The sequence below is a fragment of the Mustelus asterias genome, chromosome 13, assembly GCF_964213995.1.
Source record: "Mustelus asterias chromosome 13, sMusAst1.hap1.1, whole genome shotgun sequence".
Taxonomy (NCBI): domain Eukaryota; kingdom Metazoa; phylum Chordata; class Chondrichthyes; order Carcharhiniformes; family Triakidae; genus Mustelus; species Mustelus asterias.
The window spans coordinates 98,905,159-98,924,865 of record NC_135813.1 but is presented as its reverse complement, the minus strand read 5'-3'; the positions used below and the strand labels follow the sequence as shown (position 1 = coordinate 98,924,865).

At 42.2% G+C, this 19,707-nt stretch overlaps 1 protein-coding gene across 2 annotated transcripts in view; it reads right to left on the bottom strand.

The window, feature by feature from the left end:
- grk3 (G protein-coupled receptor kinase 3) overlaps positions 1 to 19,707 on the bottom strand; it is a 247,284-nt gene that overhangs the window by 45,272 nt on the left and 182,305 nt on the right. For both annotated transcript variants that reach the window (XM_078227374.1, XM_078227373.1), the window contains exons 12-13: positions 5,421 to 5,515; positions 3,947 to 4,054 (exon numbers count right to left, since the gene is read on the bottom strand). In XM_078227374.1, coding sequence (XP_078083500.1) covers positions 3,947 to 4,054; positions 5,421 to 5,515 — 203 coding nt within the window. The remainder of the gene's footprint in view (positions 1 to 3,946; positions 4,055 to 5,420; positions 5,516 to 19,707) is intronic.

The following is a 19,707-nucleotide window of genomic DNA, read 5'->3' as shown; positions in this document are numbered from 1 at the left end:
TGACTGGGGTTGAGATTATTTTAAAAACAAGATGTAATTTGTCTTTTGAGCCAGCAGGTAGCAGTCCTATTGCACAAGACTCCAATTGAGGGCACGTCCCAACCACAAGGTTCAGTAGCTGACGAGCTGCTTAATTTGTTTTCCTGCTGCTTTGCTGACCAAGGACTCTTTTATTTATTTCCTCTCTCCTCTGATCTCTCTGACTTTTACTCCACGACACTTCAAGGCCTCGTTCGCATCAATCAAATTGAAGCATCCCCGCAGCAGGTCACTGTTGCTGTCACTGCCATCTCTTCTTCTTTATTGGTTCATTCTGCACAACTCTTCAAAGGGCAACATCAAACAGAGTGTTTTGCTTCTGCACCACAGAGTTCTACCTTCCATACCACATTTAAAAAGAACGGAATCATGCCTCATTGGCAGGCTTTTTCTTTGAAGAGACTGGAGAAGAATTATTAAAGCTGCTCTCAGAAGGGTGACATGCTTGCCTGAGAAACTTCATTTTCATTAGCCCTGATTTTGCTTACTTCTTTGCTCATCTTTTTTCCATAAAAATGAAATGATAGGGGTCTTAAATTTATTTGAAAACAGTATTATTCTATTTCACTATAGTTGCGAAATAAGGTGTGTTGGAGGCAGAGTGACATTAGCATCCTACCCAACACCCCAAATTCAGTTTCATACTTCTCAGCATTGTAATTCAGGCTGAGATGTGAAAGGTGTTACCTCTGAGCTTTGATTCAGTCGTGAAGATCCAGATAGCCAAGTTCTATTTACCTTCTTAGTTCTTGCTTTTTGGCTTGCTGTTTGAATTTGGTGAGTCTTTAGGTAGTGCTCCTGCCTCATTGGTCAATATATAACCACCATATTATGGTGGAACTTGAGATATATGCAGACTAATGGGAACATGACTCTAAATGGGTGGAATTTTCCGATGGCAGGGTTTTCTACTCCTGTCAAAGTCAATGGACTTTTGAATGGGCTTGCTGCATTTTTAAGCCCACCCCTCTGTGACAGGGCCGTAAAATTCAACCCAATGTTATATGACACACCCCCATTGGTATGCGTATTATATGGTTTATCAAGCCAAGTGCTTCGCTATTGCTGATTGAATGTATGGGTTAAAAGGTTACAAAATGGCACTCCAATGAGTGGAAGTGAGTCACTGGATCTATGCAAATAAACACAGTTTATAGTGTTTTGGCAGCGTAAGAAAGCTATGCCTGACAAAAATATTCTTCCTTGGACATCCTTAGAGTATCTGTATCTCTCATTAATAACGGTTGCATCTGGCAATGTGCCTGAAGTGCATACAATTTCCCAAGTGCACTAGCTGTACCAAAGTTGTAAATCCATTTATGAAGAATGTGTTTACAATTAGGCACAGAAGCAAATCTTCCTCTATAGTACAGATGTTTTCGTCTGGCACCTGATCAATCCCAATTTAATTATAGTCACAAAACAACGATGATAAAGGAGGACATGAGGTGCATCTACCCAGAATGCAGTTAAATGATTTCAAGTTAAAGTATTCAGTTATAGTTAAATGATTTCACTATCTGACCTTAAAGTCAATTTCATGCACTGATCACTCTGAGTGAAGAATATCTTCCAGGCATCAGTCCTAAATTAATATTTTATTCTATTTTGAACCTATTTGCCCTACAGAGACAATGTCGTTGGAAGCAATTTTCCCAATATACTTTCTCTACATCGATTATCATTTTACACACTACCACAGATTGTTTAGATACTGCTTTCAAGTCTGAAAAGCCCTAGGTTTCTTCAGTCTTTCCACATAACTCAGACCTTTGGTATTAGGGTCCTGTAGCTCTTTACTGGACTGGCTCCAATGCTTGACTACCTCTGTTGTATCTCGGTGACAAAAACTAGACATTGTTTGATCAAAGCACAAAACAGTACATCCATCCAGAAAGGTGCAATTAAATTGCAAGCATAGTCTTCATCCTCCACAGGATTGTTTCAATTGGTTCTTAAACGATTAGATAAAATACACACCTGCAGATTAATTGCTTCGTAGAGTCGTAAAGATTTTCAGCACATAAAGAGGCCTTTCGGCCCATTGTGTGCCAGCCATCAAGCACCCATCTATTCTAAACACATTTTCTAGCACTTGGTCCATAGCCTTATATGCTACGGCATTTCAAATGTTTTTAATGTGTGGTTAGGGTTCCCACCTCTACCACCCTTTCAGGCAGTGGGTTCCAGATTCCCACCACCCTCTGGGTGAAAAGATTTTTCCTCCAATCCCCTCTAAATTTCCTGACCCTTATCTTAGATCTATGCCTCCTGGTTATTGACCCCTCTGCTAAGAGGAAAGGTTTCCTCCCATCTACCTTATGTCAAACATAATTTTGTACATCCCAATTAGGTCCCCCAATCAACCTTCTCTGCTCTGAGGAAAACAACCTCAGCCTAGCAGGCCTCTCTTCATAGCTGAAATGTTCCAGCCCAGGCAACATCTTGGTGTTTACACCCTTTCTAGTACAATCACACCCTTCCTACGTGGTGTGGGAACCACAACTGCACACAGTGTTCTATCTGTGGCCTAACAAACATTTTATATAGCTCCATCTTAACCTGCCAGCTCTAATGTTCTATGCCTCGGCTAATAAAGTATCCCATATGCCTTCTTAACCACCTGTTCTGCTGCCTTCAGGGATCTTTGAACATACACACCAAGGCCTCTCTGGTTCTCTGTACCTGTACTTCATGGCATCCTCTGTTCATTGTGTATTCCCATGCATTGCTCACCCTCCCAAAATGCATCACCTCTCACTTTTCAGGATTAAATTCCATTTGCCACTGTTCTGCCCATCTGACCAGCCCAGCTATATTGTCCTGTAATCTCAGGTCTTCCTCCTCACTATTTACCATACTACCAATCTTCATATCATCTGCGAACTTACTGATCATACCTCCCACATTCACATCTAGATAATTAATGTACACTACAAATAGTAAGAGACTCAGCACTGTTCCCTGCAGTATACCACTGGACACAGGTTTCCAATCACAAAAACAACCTTCGACCATCATCCTCTGCCTTTGTCAGAGCAAAGGGTCATCCAGACTCGAAACGTTAGCTCTATTCTCTCTCTACAGATGCGGGCAGACATGCTGAGATTTTCCAGCATTTTCTGTTTTTGTTTCAGATGCCAGCATCCACAGTAATCTGCTTTTACTTTTTTAAAGTCAGTCCATTTTTCAGTTACAGATTTGCCTGCCAATCTTTGATCCCAATTTACCTTGGCTAGAGCTTTTCTCAAATCTAATGAAATTGATCCTCCTCCAATTAATTATTTATACTTTAGTTTGTTTCTTGTTCTTTTCCATAGCTAATCTAAACATTATGATTCTATGATAACTTCCCTGAATGGTTTTCCTATTGACACTTGATCCACCTCATTCCCCAGAACTAAATCCTGCCATGCCTCTTTCCTCAATGAGCCAGAATACTGATCAAGAAAATACTCTTGAACACATTTCAAAAACTCTTCCTCCTCTCTGTTGTTTACAGTATTACAATCCCAGTTTATATTAGGATAATTAAAGTCCCCCATTACCATTATATTGTCAGTTTTTGCACCTCTCTACAATTTCCCTGCAATTTTCCTCCTCTATATTTTTCCAACAAGTCAGCAGCCTATAGAATACATGCAGTCATGCAATAGTGCCACTACTGTTTCTCAGTTCTAACCAGATTCCATGCTTGACCCCTCTCTCTCCAATTATGGGGCAGATGGTAATTATCCTCTCCTTCAGATCAAACCCAGGTCCAATAGAAAAGTACAGCTGCCAAAGTGTACAGAAGTTAAATTGGTGACAGTTTGCAAAGCTGTTTTCAGGCAAATTACATCTGACACCAATGAGACAGACAGGATTACCTTTATTATCCTACAGTTTTTGCGGTTTGGTGACTTACCCTCGAAGAAGTTTGAAGAGCATGCACCCTAGGGAGAACCAATCTGCACTGCTGTCATATGCTGTTCCTTTTTGTAACACTTCTGGAGCCATGTACCCGTGGGTGCCACTACATCAATAGAAAAAAAATAAACTTCAGCATAAAAAAAACCTTCTGGTTACATATGACAATCTATCACATTTTGATAGCAACAACAAAAAACAGTATGGGGAAAAACAACTTTTTGAAATCATTGATGGTACGTGGGCATTACTGCTTATTCTTAATAGCCCTTAAGAAGGTGGTGATGAGTCATCTTCTTGACAACTAAGTGGTTTGCTAGGCCATTTCAGAGGGCAATTAAGAACTAATCGCATTGCTCTGGGTCTGGAGTCACATATAGGCCAGACAAGGAAAGCAGAATTCCATTCTTAAAAGGACATTAATGAAATAGATGGGTTTTTACAACAATTCAATAGTTACATAGCCACCATCATTTATACTAACTTTTTATTTCAGTATTACTAAATTATCTTAATTTAAGTTTCCCAGCTTCGCTGCTGGGGTTTTAACTCATGCCTCTGGGTTACTAGTACAGTAATCTAACTATAACTGACCACTCCCAGGGAACATCTCTGCTGACAGCTAAAAGAGGAAAGGCATCACACAGTGAGGTGTTATGAGTCATGCTGAGCAAGTAGACTCCAAATTTCATCCCTCTTCAAGGATGAGTTAGCTGATCTCAGACGGGTTGATGGTGATGCTGCTGCTGTTGACTTTGACACCTTTGGACTAAAGGGGGGGAAAAAAAATCTGCTAATGTTTTGTTCTTGATTGTCATCTAATAACCCTTCCAGAAGCGCATGGGGATTGTCACAGTAACTTTGTTGCAGTGTTAATGTAAGCCAACTTGTGACTAATAAATAAACTTTATGTGCGGATATTGGATGAGGGAGGATTTGTTTGTATAGCATGCTTGGAAAGGTACTATGGAGTTGCTGGAGCCCATACAACTGTTAGTCAGCAAGAATCACCATCTTCAGGAGTGTAGGGCTTAAAAAGAAAAAAAACTGAAGGTAAAATAAAAACAGGAAAAATAATGGCTATCACTCTAATTTGATATTTGTATAAATAGATCCAGTTGCAAAGGACTTGTGTGAAGGAGTTGCAAACATGCAAACCAAGGGGTATCAGATTTATACAATGAAATGTTAGGTCTATTTTACAGCATTCATATAAATTAAAATATAATATACAACCAAAATTGTTGCTGCAATCCTCAATGCATCACCTTTGGGGGCTTTCCCCCTTATTCTGTCCTGAAGCTCTTGCTAGGTCACAGCTTTCTAGCAGCTGTGAGGCGGAAGTAGTGAACTTTAAAAGAGAAACAATGTTCGTGTGAAGAGAGAGAAACAAAAGGGGAACACTTGTCAGCCAGTACAAGACTGAGTTTGTTCATGGAAGGATGGTCACTAACAGGTGAGCAAGTACGTACACGCTGGCATGGGGCTTCTTTTTTGAGAAATCACAGGCAAGCCCAAGGTCTGATATCCTCACGTGACCATGTTCATCCAGGAGAATATTTGCTGGCTGAAAAACACAAAGTAACAGAGTGCACTGGTCTGAATCATCTTAATTTCACAGCAGAACTACACAAAATGGCTTGAATACAATAAGAAAACCTAAATCAAGCAGATTTATCCTTTCTTCCTCATTACATGTATTTTCTTCTTTTGTTATTAGGTACCACTTCACAATGCAGTGATCAGCGAAGAGACTGTCCAGTGAATGCAGTCATCAATACGTGCACAACAGTGAGGCATCACTGAGGGGGGCGTAGGTACGATGCTCTTCGGAGAGTCGGCACAGACTTGAATAGTCTCTTTCTGCACTGCAGGGATTCTAGACTTCATTCTCCTTTACAGTCAATGTTTCCTCCATGCTGCATGCTTGCGAAGTCATACAGCAATCTGGAATGTATTGTCCAGTGCAATAAACAGACTGCGGACCACAAATGTTGCTTCTAAGTTGCATGCAAGATTCATCGTGGTACAATCTTGAAAGTAAGCCGTGGTGCAATAAATTGGCTGTACACATGAAAGAAGAATTAGAGGATACATTGGTTCTGGTCTGTCCTGACAGCAATTTACCAAGTGGGGAATTATGGGGAGTGAAATAATACTCCACAGGGCCACTTGGAGTTGCATTTGTCTGGCATGTCTTAACAGATTTATTTTATAACCACAACTTCAGATGTGGTGCATCACAGCATATTTGTCTCCTTGATTATATAGAATGAATATAATCAATGGCATGGATTTTCCACACAAATGATTTGGCAAGTAAAGTGCGCAGAGAAGTTTTCTGCCAAAACTAGGACCCAAAAATAGTAATTGGACAATCCCTCTGTTAATTTTACTGTGACTCTAGTTGTCTGCATGTAGATAAAGGAGGGAGTGGCATGATCCAATGCTTCTTGGGACTTCTTTACATTTCCGCCTACTTAATTCCCCAGCAAATCACTGCCGCCATAAAGGTGACAGCACTGTTTTGCTCCAAAAAGAGTATAAAGATGACAGTGCTAATCCTATATGATGCCCAACAGTTGGAGAGATTGGGAATACAAAACATCAAATAGAATGCAATTTTGAAACACCATCTTGGCTAGGAGTTATTTCCAATACTTAGAAATTGCAGTATATGGATATTTCACTTTGTGAAACCAACTACCAATTTAAAGGAAATTGTGTGTAATGAGAAGATGAATTTTCCTGTATTATTCATTATTCTCCTCCTTTGATGAGGAGCATGAAGATGACATGGAGGAGATATGATGATCCTAATTTCATGCCTTAGCTCCTTCATGTTGTAACAGATGTGATTTGTGGTGGTCCGATATTAATACTATCTGCAATACGCAAGACAATACTGCACTGCCTATAGGTAAAGGTACATAATTTGCATTTATTTAGTATCTTTGACAATTTCAGGAAGTCCCAAACATGCTTCACAAACCAGTTTATGCACAGCAGTGTTCCAGAAACAGCAATGTAATAATGACCAGATATTCTGTTCTGGTGAAGTTAGTTGAGGGACAGAATTCTACTGTTCTTCTTTGAATTAGTGTCATGGGATTTGAGAGAACAAATTTCATCTGAAAGCTGGCACCTCCAAAAGTGCAGCACTTCCTCAACACCGTGCTGGAGTATTAGTCTAGATTTTGTACTCAAGTATTTGGACTGAGACTTGAATTTGCAACCACCTGATTCAGAATCCAGACCACTGACCATATTTGAGATCTTTTAAAAACTCAGGCTGGGATTTTCCCCAATATTGGCAAAGGATGATCCTGGGCAGGAAAAGATGTGCTGCTTAGGTGCATTGGCCATGCTAAATTGCCCCTTAGAGTCAGGGGGACTAGTAGGGCAAATACGCGGTGTTGCGGGGATAGGGCCTAAGTGGGATTGTTGTTGGTGCAGGCTTGATGGGCCAAATGGCCTTCTTCTGCACTGTAGGGATTCTATGATTCTAAAAGCAGTGTTGAGGCTGCCAATGGCAATGGTGGCTTTCTCCACCATATAAGGCAGCACTTGGGACAAAAAACTTGCATCATGGATTCCACGATGCACGGTGACACAGTGGTTCAGGTCACTGTCTGTGAAATCTGCACGTTCTCCCCATGTCTACGTGGGTTTCCTCCGGGTGCTCCGGTTTCGTCCCACATACTGAAAGACGTGCTGGTCAGGTGCATAGGCCATGCTAAATGCTCCCTCAGTGTACCCGAACAGGTGTCGGAGTGTGGCGACTAGGTTTTCACAGTAACTTCACTGCAGTGTTAATGTAAGCCCACTTGTGACAATAATAAATAAACTTTAAACAACATATTGTTGGCAGTATGTCCTCTGATCTGCCCACCTGCCAGCAAATTAGGCTGCCAATGGCAATGGTGGCTTTCTCCACCATATAAGGATCGGGGTACCATTTTTAAAGGCTGCCCCAGCACAGAGCGAGCCAGGAACCCCTCTGGCAACCCACCTGTCACTGCCCGCACTGTACCAAGGGGATACTTGGGCACTACCCTCCCCATCCTGAGCACTGCACTCACGTGAGCTCCCCTGGGAGGTCTGCTCACCAGATGCACACCTTCAGAGACCAATCATGATTCACTTTGTTCTGTCGTCACACCACAGTAGACGGGGGTATTTTCCGCCTGATGGGAACGGGAGTGGAAAGTCCTGGCCTCAGTCTGAGAGATCCTGGTCCTTGTGATCCTCAGTCAACAGCAATCATTTTAGCCTCATTGGTGAGAAATGGCTATTTCAGCACCAAGCTCTGTATACTCACTGGTGTTTTATGAATCATCTTATATGCCCTTCTCCCAGGTGGGTGTAACTGTGCTAGTACTTGAATAAGAAGGGTGCAATATTGGGAGTGAATCAGATGGAGAAATGGAGGTGCCTAGTGTTACTTCCTGTTAAATGTGAGTGACAGATTGGGAATTCATTTCAGGAGGTGCACTCTGAGTGGTGAATCAGAATGTGTGATTAATCAGTAATAGAAAGCCTTTAAAGTAATCAGAATGTCTGAAGATAGAAAAGGCTCACAAATCCTGTAAGTATTCCATCCCATTATCAACCTGAACCTGACAGCTTTTCTCTACCTTTCCCATCACCATCACCCACAAGCTTCTTGATATGTCTGCTCAGAAGTTACAGCCTTTCCTTCTGTGCCTACTCACGGGCTTGATGCTTGCTGTTCCTCCACCTGAGGTAGTTTTTGCCTCTGGTTGTGTGCAAATTTCTCCTTTGAAAAACATAAATATTTCACCTGATGGACTAATTAAAAATGCCTTTTCACCCAGTGCAGACATTGCCTTGTGAACATGCTATCAGCTGTTGGCAATGCAGCTGCCTCTTCCCTTGTCACTGAAGCATTGCCAGAAATGTAATATGAAATAGTGGAATGGTAAGAACCCTCGAGAAGAATGGTGAAAGAATCTTGTTTACACGAATGGTCTCAATTCATTGTTTCTTTACACAATGATCTTGATCTCAGTTGCACCATTAAGTTATGCTGTTCATGAGCAGATTTTTTTAGTTGTTCACGGGATGTGTGTGTTATTGGCAATGCCAACATTAATTGCCAATTCCTAACTGCCCTCAAGAAGGTGACGATGAACTTCTTTCTTGAACCTCTGCAATCTGGGTGGTCAAGGTATCCCCACAGTGCTGTCAAATATTGAGTTCTAGGATCATGGCCCAACAACAGCGAAGGATCAACAAGTTGTACTCAAGTATCCAATTAAGTTAATTTACACAAAGTGGCATGGATTCTGATGTAATTATGTTCTAAAAACACAATGAGCAGCTTCGGCCCCAGGAAACTTGCGCAGAAGTGCTGCAGCCTATGTTATGATTACAGTCTTAATTAAAGCACTTTTTAATAAAAATATTTCAAGAGACGTGAGCATCCCTGGTTAGATGAGCATTTATTGTCTGCCCCTAATTGTCTTTGAGGTTGTGGTGGTGGGACCAGCAAGGAGAGACTGCAGAGATTCTTTCCTTGGTCCCTTTCATCTCCCACCCTCATCTGAAGACAGCATCTTGCCATTATCATGTGCAACCAAAGGCCAGCTATGGGGGCACCATCGCATTGCAAATTTTTCAGAAGATGAACAGCAAGCTCTCCTGGAAGATCTGGAACTCTGCCAACGCGCTCTCACGGAGGATCACACAGTGCAAGAACTCTAATGGCTCACCAGGGAAGTTAAGAACCAAAGCTTCAGTCCCTTTCTTTCTCACTCAGCTGGGGCACCATCTCGCAGCATTCATACTTAGTGACCCTTCAACTCCAGTCTGCTGAACACCAACCACTCCCTATCCCACATTATGGCCATACCCCTTACACAAACACAAGATACCTTCCGCCAATCAAACATATTCAGTACCCACTTCTCTCTCACCTCCCTTCACTATGACTCTTTCCACACAGTCCATGTCATTTAATTTTATCAGAAAAACATGTGTATAAAATGCCCAAGAGATTGACTAGCAACAGGGGCATCTAACTATGTTTGTTCTCCTTAGACCAGAGAAGGCTAAAGGGATCTGACTGTGTGTCCAAAATTATGAAGAATATAGATAGGGTGGATGAGAATAACCTTTTTTCCTTAGTAGAGTCAATAACCAAGGGGTATATATCTAAAGTAAGGGTCAGGAGATTTAGAGGGAATTTAAGGAAAACCTTTTCACCCAAATGGTGGTAAGAATCTGGAACGAACTAACTGTCTGAAAGGGTGGTGGAGGCAGGAAACCCCATAACATTTAAGAAGCATTTAGATAAGCACTTGAAACATCATAGTATGCAAGGCTATGGACCAAGTGCTGGAAAATGGGATTAGATGGGTGCTTGATGGCCAGCACAGGTATGATGGGCCCAAGGGCCTCTTTTTGTGCTATAAAACTGAGTCAAACTCCTGACACACAAACAAACTAGACATTCTCATTGCTACAACTGGTGCCAATATTGGTGGAATTTTGCTAGTGCCTGATAATGATCACCCTGCTAGCTCACCGCATAACCAAATGGATACTCTAAATCCGTCAACTTGCTTTCCATCTCTATTGTAGCCCAAAGGAGTCTTGTTCATTCCTTCTTGTCCACTATCATCCTTTCCTGCAGCTGCATCACAATCACAGAGCCTTCAAATTAAAATGAGAGGGCTCTCGGAAGAGGTGAAAGTGAACCATTGTTAACAACTGAGCAGGAAGCAGATGCTCAAGAAAACAACAGGCCAAGCTAAAAGTCAGTGTAGTGATTCTATCTTTAAACTCATTCCCAAAAATCCAGTTCGTCACCCATTAGAAGTTGCTTCCTCTGAGGGAATGTAAATGATGAGTAGACAAAACGTCATAAGTAGAATCATCTGAAAGGAAATGGGGATCTGAGAAAAGTTCAGGCTGTGCTCTCTTCCCACTGGAAGCCGTGAAACTTAGAACTTAAGAGCACTCATTTCTAAAAGAGTGTTTGGAGGACATTACAGAATATTTCAACGAATTATATATATTAGCAGGCTGAGGACAATCTCAGGGTATGCAGCAATTGGCAGATGTGACTGTCCAGTTAACATGTTTCATTTGCACTGACATCTAGGAAGCCTTGTTTTGCTTGCAGTTACCAATGCAAGTGGTAAATGTACTGACATTACAGATTCCAGATGAGGGCTAGCTGGAATGCATTGGAACCACCACCTCCGTGGAAATATAGACTGCATTTTTGCAAGGGAAAATTCTACAGAATAGCATAGATCTTGGTTACCATATCAACACCGGTGGTATGTCACAAGCCTTCAAAAATTTAATTGCTGCCATGAAACCAGTCATTGCACTAGTCACAGAGGCTGAAAATCCAGAATTCAGTGGAATGTCTGTGGCTGAACCCTCATATGTCAAATATCGCTCTTTTTCTGCACATACCATGACACCAGCAGTTCCCCTCAGAAAAATGGCTGCAGATGGGACCAGGCACTTGCTTCAAGGATGCAACCAGCTCCCTGACAGAAGCTAGCTGCCACGAGTGTAGGGCCACATCAGCCCATAGTCCTTTTGTGCCCATTTGAAGCTACCTATTTCCTGCCAGCCTCGCCCAGAGGCTTAGAGATAGCAACAGATGAGGGTACAGGATCGGATGTCAGTCACCAAGGGGAAATCAGTAAAAAAATAGTATGACATTTGTTTTCACTGTAGTAAGCTTTGCACTGATCGCTTGTTTGTCAGGTATATTAACAATACCAAAGGAAATATTCAACACTGTTTTACTTGGGACTGTCTTTAACTTGAGGTAAAACGAACAGAGTCAGGTGACCTGTTCTGAGGTCTGCCTGACAAAAATCTGAGCGGTTTGAATGCTGGAGATTAAAGGGGGTCCAGATTGTTTTACTGCTGGTAAAATCACACGCGAGCCAAGAAATTAGGTTCACGCTCGATTTCTCACCTCTCGCGATCTTACAGGCACTGGATATCCGACACAATCAGTCTCGTGATTAATTATTGAAATAACATTCAAATGCTCTTTTACGTTGACTTAATGAGCCTGGGATGGAATAATCGGGTTAATAGTGGGATTGCTGCCCACTCTGCATTAGGATCAGTATGGGGAGGGAGGGGGGACCTGCCCCAGTCTGCATCAGGAATCGGGGGGGGGGGGGGGGGGGGGGGGAATCGGGATGATCAGGGCTGGCGATGGGGGGGGGGGGAGGGAGAGAGAGAGAGAGAAATCGATCTGGGTGAGTGGGGGTGGTCACAGTAGGCCACAGGCCCCCAGTGGGTGTGCTATGTCTAAGCCATGGAGGGAAGCTGAGAGCAGCAGAGGCTGAATAACAGGTCTCTGCTGCTAGAGACCCACACATGCACAATGGCACCCTCTGCTGCACTCAGTGAGCATTCAGGTGGCTTAAGCCCCACCCCCTTCCCTCAATAGGTGAGAAACCATTTCTGCTGTTTTTCCATGCTCTGAGTGCATAAGATTTGAACTCGCCAAAAAAACGGATCTGAAACTCACATTTCCACAGCCATCCTGGACTTAGAATTATTTTGGCAAGATTGTCCCCAGGAACTGGAAAAGAAAGAGCAACTAGTGGCCAAAAGTCTCTGAATCACGCAGGAATGCAGGTGGGAGCATGGGCTCAGATTGAAAAGACCAAATTTGTGATGACTTAGAACTTGACTGGAAGGTTCGCCGCGGTAGAGAAAAAATTTCCACGAAAATATTCATCATGAAGGATAGCTCTGGGGTTGAAAGTTACCAGACTGAGCAAGAAAAAAAACAGAAGCAAACCTTCAAGAGTCAAAAATCACCTTGGATTGGTTCCTGGAGAATAAAATGCTTGCATAAAGGACAGTGTAACGTGGGTTTTTCCAGTTGTTTCAAACATAAAAGAGAGAAGTTCTGTTTCATAATTTAAAGTATAGGTTGTCTGAAAGAAGTGTTCAGAGCAATGGACCTCTAGAAGTTTTAAAATGTGGAATCTTGCATCATGTCATCTTTTTTAGCTATTAACTGGCAGTTTAAATTTCTTTTAAAAAAATTAACTGTCTCTACAGGGGTTGTAATAACATTATAAGAGTAAGGAAAATGCCACTTTGGACTGAGATGCGGAGAAACCTCTTCACTCAAAGGACTATTTCTTTGGCATTCTCTGCTCCAGAGGGCTGTGGATGCTCGGTTGTTAAATATATTCAGGAAAGAGACTTAGATTTTTGAAAACAAAGAAAATTAAAGATATGTGGATAATACGAGAAGATGGAATTGAGGTAAAAGATCAGCCATGATCATTTTGAATGGTGGAGAAGGCTTGAATGTCTGGATGGCCTACTCCTGCTTCTATTTCTTATGTCCTTTGACTCCACTGGATCTGAGCAGGCAGTGAAATCTATTCTTCAATTCCAACTATTGTTTCTATCGCAACTGTTGTTGCTGCAAAAGACTGGTTTTAAGTATCCTCTGCCTCACATTCTTGGTTGCCTCAATGGAGTCATGAACCACAGCTGTGGCAGATATATATTGTCCATGAGGGACCATCTTTGTCTTCATGGAAGAGATTAGAAAGTGCTGACTGGTGTAAAAATGAAGACATGGTGGCTTTTATCTGCATAGCTAGGAGTCACAGGTTTGTGTGGTTGACATTGTGGGTAATCTGAACATTTAGTGAATGGAACGGTTTCATGTTTAACAGATTTTAGCAGCTGTTCAGCTGGCATCTTAAAGGCCACATGTGTGCCAACTATAGCAGCCTGCAACATGGGCAATCCAACAATGTGGTAGGACTCCTTGGCTTCCTTTCCCTATCATCTGGGTCTGATACCAAGCAGCATGAACACTGCAGCTCAGTTGATCTGAGTCACTGCTCTTAGACTGAAGTTGCACAGACCCTCTATGACATGATGAAAGTATTGAGTGCCATCAAATAAAGGCTAGAAGTCACTTACATAGTGGCAGGCATAGCCATTCAAACAATGCAGCAAGGTTAAGATCTTTGTGAAGAAAGTCACAGAAATATCAAATGGCACACTTTTAGAACAAAGGCTCCTCCAAGAGATCTTTGAAGTACAGATGTTGTCTACTGGCACATTTGGAGGCCAGTAGCAGATGTTATCTGCTAACCTTATCCTCCTTGCTTCATTAAGTCCTGGCAATCACACCATGAACCTGTATTGATATTTATGCAGTCCAATCACACGGTAAGGATCAGTAATTCCCAACATCCCATTATCATCAAAACCAAAGTTCAAACAATGGCCAGGATTTTACAGCCCCCACCCCGGTGGGCTTTCTGGCAATGGAAGTGGCTCATCATTTGCCACTGGCACAATCTTCTGGTCCTACTGACGTCAATGGCAATTTGCGTTGCTCACCAACCAGGCCATTGGGAAACCTGCTGGGGCGACTGGAAAATGTATAAAAACTCAACACCAATAAAGGGAATGCAGTGAAGGTTTACCTGGCTGATTCCTGGGATGCCAGCACTGTCATATGAGGAGAGACTAAGTCAGTTAGGATTGTATTCACTGGAGTTTAGAAGAGTGAGATAACATTCTAACAGGATTAGACAGGGTAGATACAGAAAGAATATTCCTGATGGTGGGGTTTGGGAAGAGTCCAAAACTAGGGGTCATAGTTTGAGGATAAGAGGTAAAACCTTCAGGACTGAGGAGAGAAGAAATTTCTTCACCCAGGAGGGTGGTGAATCTGTGGAATTCACAACCACAGAATGTGGCTGAGGCCAAAACGTTGCATGATTTCAAGAAGGAATTAGTTCTAGCTCCTGGGGCTAAATAAATCATGGGACATGGGGGCGGGGGGGGGGGGGGGGGGGAGAGATCAGGCTATTGAATTTGATGATCAGTCATGATCATAATGAAGAGCCTACTCCTGCTTCTATTTTCTATGTATGTTTCTATGCAAAAGTTGGTAACTGCAAAGCGTCAGAAATGTGGAACTCTTTTCATTGTAATAGTTAATCCCAGCTTTAAATAGCAATAATCATAAGCAGAAAAATTAAAAAGACGATCTTTGGGGTGACACGGAGGCACAGCGGTTTGCACTGCTGCCTCACAGCTCCAGGGACCCGGGTTCAATTCCGGCCTCGGGTGACTGTTCGTGTGAAAAATCCACATTCTCCCCGTGTCTGTGTGGGTTTCCTCTGGGTGCTCTGGTTTCCTCTCAGTCCAAAGATGTGCAGGTTAGGTTGATTAGCCGTGCTAAATTGCCCCTTAGTGTCCCAGGATATGTAGGTTCGAGGGATTAGCAGGGTAAATACGTGGGGTACGGGAATAGGACCTGGATGGGATTGTTGTCGGTGCAGACTTGATGGGCCGAATGGCCACCTTCTGCACTGTAGGGATTCTACGAAACTTCTATGATAGCTCTTTTCAAGTATCCACTTGCTTATTTTTGAAAGGAGCTTTAATGTCAATGTCCTTTCCATTCTCTTCATACTCCAGGAACAAAATTGAATAAAATGAATTGGTCATTTAACAAGCACTGGGATGTCTGACACCTCGATTTTCATTACCATATGGTTCTCATAGGGTGGCACTATGTCAGATTATTTACTTTCGCTAAGCTCCAGAAATCTGTGACAAATGAAGGTAGAAAGCCTTATTGCTCTGTCAGTTCCCTGTGGAGAAAACATGTTTTCAAACCACCCCATTCCAATTAGAGATGTCAACCCTTCAGGAGTCCGCAGGACTTAATGTCTAATCTCCAGGACACTGTTTCAAGCAACCCAGGAGAGAAATCATAGGGATAATAGAGACTGTTTTTATTCATTAGTTGTAAAAATAACGGACATGGAAATCGGGTTGTTTGACTGACAGTCAAAAATCTTCCTAGAGTCTATTGGTTTCTCAATTAGCCTAGGAAGGCAGTGTGCGGCATGTATGGCCGTGATGGGTGACCAATGGCAGGTGAGAGATGGTTGGGGCGGCACGGTGGCACAGTGGTTAGGACTGCTGCCTCACCGCGCCAGGGAGCGCATTCAATTCCGACCTCGGGTCACTGTCTGTGTGGAGTTTGCACATTCTCCCCGTGTCTGCGTGGGTTTCCTCTGGGTGCTCTGGTTTCCTCACATAATCCAAAGATGTGTGGGTTAGGTTAATTGGCCATGCTAAATTAACCCTAGTGTCAGGGGGATTAGCAGGGTAAATATGTGGGGTTATGGGAATAGGGCCTGGGTGGGATAGTGGTCAGTGCAGACTCGATGGGCCTCCTTCTGCACTGTAGGGATTCTATGAATGGTTGGAAAGAGCAACTCTTGTGATGATAGCTCCAGAAATATGTCAACCAGAGCTGCCAACCCTATTTCCAAAAGGAAGCTGTTGTTGCGCTCCCTTCACTGAACATGTTGCAGAATGTTCTGCTGAGTTGATTTTAATCATTGAATTCTTACAGTGCAGAAGGAGCCCAATCAGCCCATGGAGTCTGCATGGACTCTCTGACAAGAGTATCTTACCCAGGCCCTTTCCCCTGACCTATCCCCGTAGCCCCACACATTTACCATGGCTAATCCATCTAACCTACACACCTTGGGACACTAAGGGACAATTAACCCTGGCCAAACCACCTAACCTGCACATTTTTGGACTGTGAGTTTGGACTAAAAGTTTAGTCAACTTTCAGAATCTATAATGATTAATCTTTATATTGCATATTAGGAGATCAGTGACACTGCTGTACACAGTAAACAGTGTACATTTACAGAGTTGCTACACATGGCACACAATGCATTTCAGTCCATCAGTGCTCAGGAGTTTCCCAGGAGAAGTCACATTTTGCTGACGTAATCACATAAATGTATTTATCTCATAATGACAAGAGCTACAAACTTGTCTTCAGGATACTGTATCATTTGGATCTCCAGCCTGTTTCCTGTTTATTTTGTTACATATTTATTATAAAGAAACTTGAGTGAATGTTTGAGGCTTATCACTGAATTATTATGGTGCAAAAAGAGGCCATTTGGCCCTTTGTGTCTGCATGGGTTCTTCAAATGAGCACCTCATCTAGTACCAATCCCCGCCTTCTCCCCACAACCCTGCACATTTTTCCTTTTCAGATAAGTCTAATTTCCTTTTTGCATGCTCGAACTGAACCTGCCTTCAGCATATTCTCAAGCAGTGTATTCCAAAGCCCAATCGCTCACTGCATAAAAATGTTTTTCTCATATCACTTTTGCTTCTTTTGCCAATTATTTTAAATCTGTGCCCTCTTGTTCTTAATCCTTCCACGAGTGGGAACTGTTTCTGCCTATCTACGCTGTCTAGATCCTTCATAATTTTGAATCCGCTATTAAACCTCCTCTCAGCCTTCCTCTCTAAAGAAGTCCTAACTTCTCCAATTTATTTTCAAAACTGAACTTCCTCATCCCTGGAATCATTGTCGTGAACTGCTGTGTCCACCCCCTCTAACGCCTTCATATTCTTCCTAAAGAAGCTGTGCCTAGAACTCGACACAATAGCCCAGCTGAGGCTGAACTAGTGACTTGTACAAATCCAATATACAATTCTTTGCTCTTGTAATCGATGCCCCTATTAATAAAGCCCAGGATACTGTATGCTTTATTAACTGTTCTCTCAACCTTCCCTGCCACCCTCAATGATTTATACACTAAGGTTCCTTGGCTTCACCACACCCTTTGGAATTGAACCCTTCTACTTTATATGCTCCCTCCATGTTCTATCAAAATGAATCACCTCACACTTCTGCATTGAAGTGCATCAGCCACCTGTCTGCCTTTTCCACCAACTTGTCTACGTCCCTTTGAGGTTTACGCTACCCCCTGACAGTTCTCAAATCTTCCAAGTTTTTTTAATTACACACAAACTTTGAACTTGTGCCCTGTACACCAAAGTCTAGGTCATTAATATATATCAGGAAAAGCAAGGGTCCAAACCCTGACCCTAGGGGAACTCCATTACAAACAAAGAACAACAAAAGAACAAAGAAAATTACAGCACAGGAACAGGCCCTTCAAGCCTGCACCGACCATGCTGCCTGACTGAAGTAAAACTCCCTACCCTTCCGGGGACCATAGCCTTCTATTCCCATCCTATCCATGTATTTGTCAAGACACTCCTTAAAAGTCACTATTGTTTCTGCTTCCACTACCTCCCCCGGTCGCGAGTTCCAGGCACCCACCACCCTCTGTGTAAAAAAACTTGCCTCATACATCTCCTTTAAACCTTGCCCCTTGAACCTATGTCCCCTAGTAATTAACTCTTCCACCCTGGGAAAAAGTTTCTGACTATCCAAACCTTCCTCGAACAGGAAAAATATCCAGTAACCACAATCTCTGTGTTCTGTCGTTCAACCAATTTTGTATCCATGTTGACACTGTCCCTTTTATTCCACTCATAACACCTTCAAGGTTGAAAACAGCAGAAGAGAGGCTGAATTCTATGATTCTGCATTTAACAAATTTAAATAACTCCCACAGATTCTCACAATAAGCAAATAATGCACTGTTTTAGAAAATAAGATATACACTGTGTAACACAAGTATTTTTCTTTTTCTATGGTGCATTTACAAATCTTTAATGCCACAAAGTTTAACTGGTGCTCAATAAATACTACCTCAGATCAATTAGTATTTAATTGATGTTTGGTATTGCAACCTGCAGATCAAAAATGTCAACTACTGGTTTGCTTTCCTTTTATTTAAAAAAAAAATCATTTTACATCTTTATTGTGATGTGATGGTAGATGCATAATTTTTCATAAATAATATACTAACATAACTCCCAAGTAGTCTGGAGTGTTGGAATGATACTTGCCTACTCGCCTATCCACTTAAGACCACAGGTAAAGTGGGATCACAAGAAGCTGTAGCTACCTGTGATAGCAGCGGTTGCCATCACTAAGGAGGTCAGAAACAGTCTGTAAAATTTCCATCTCCAATAATTATATTTGTTTATTGCAATTGCATTGTATTTATAACTGTGTGTTGAGTGGTTTGCAACATCTGGGGAATTATGAGTTGCACAAGCAAATCCCCTATATTGTGTCATCATAAGCCACAGGATGCAATGTTTTATAAAGCCAGGAACACTATTACATAAAACACATGGGGGTTGAAATTCAACTGATGGCCATTCTTTTTCTACCCAATTGATGCCCAAAGCCCAATGGATTCAGACTAGCCCGTAAATGGGCTACTGCACAGCCTCCCACTTAAAACAGGCAATTAGCTGCTCACCTATACAAATCATGGTCCTTCTGTGCTGGATTGCAATATCTTTGCTATATTCTTAATTTCCTTTATAACAGGAACGATTTGTTATTTGTTGTTGGCCTATGTCTGGCAGTGGGGGCATTTTCGTGTATATAGTGGTGACACATGGTGCCAGGGTTTTGAGGCCATGGTGCTGGCCATTTTAAAAAACATTTCTCAGAACTAGTGGCCCACCAAGTTCTGGGAACATTTGCTATTTTGATTTCAGATTTTCTGCATTTGTAGCTTTTCTTTGCTTCCTCTTTTTGTTTATTTTCTCATCCTTTTGCTCACATGTTTCAGAGTCCTCAATGCTGAGTTTTGTAACACCGATTTAGCAGTTTGCAGGTCACTTAATCCATTTACTTTCCCCTCTGCTGATCCTTCTCTGTCCAGTTTTTCTCAACCTTACTACAATACCTGTTTTATCTTCTCAGTCCTGGTTTCTGATGAAAAATTTACCCAACCAAAATGTCAATGATCTGTTATCTCAGACCTACTGTGTACAGTTAAC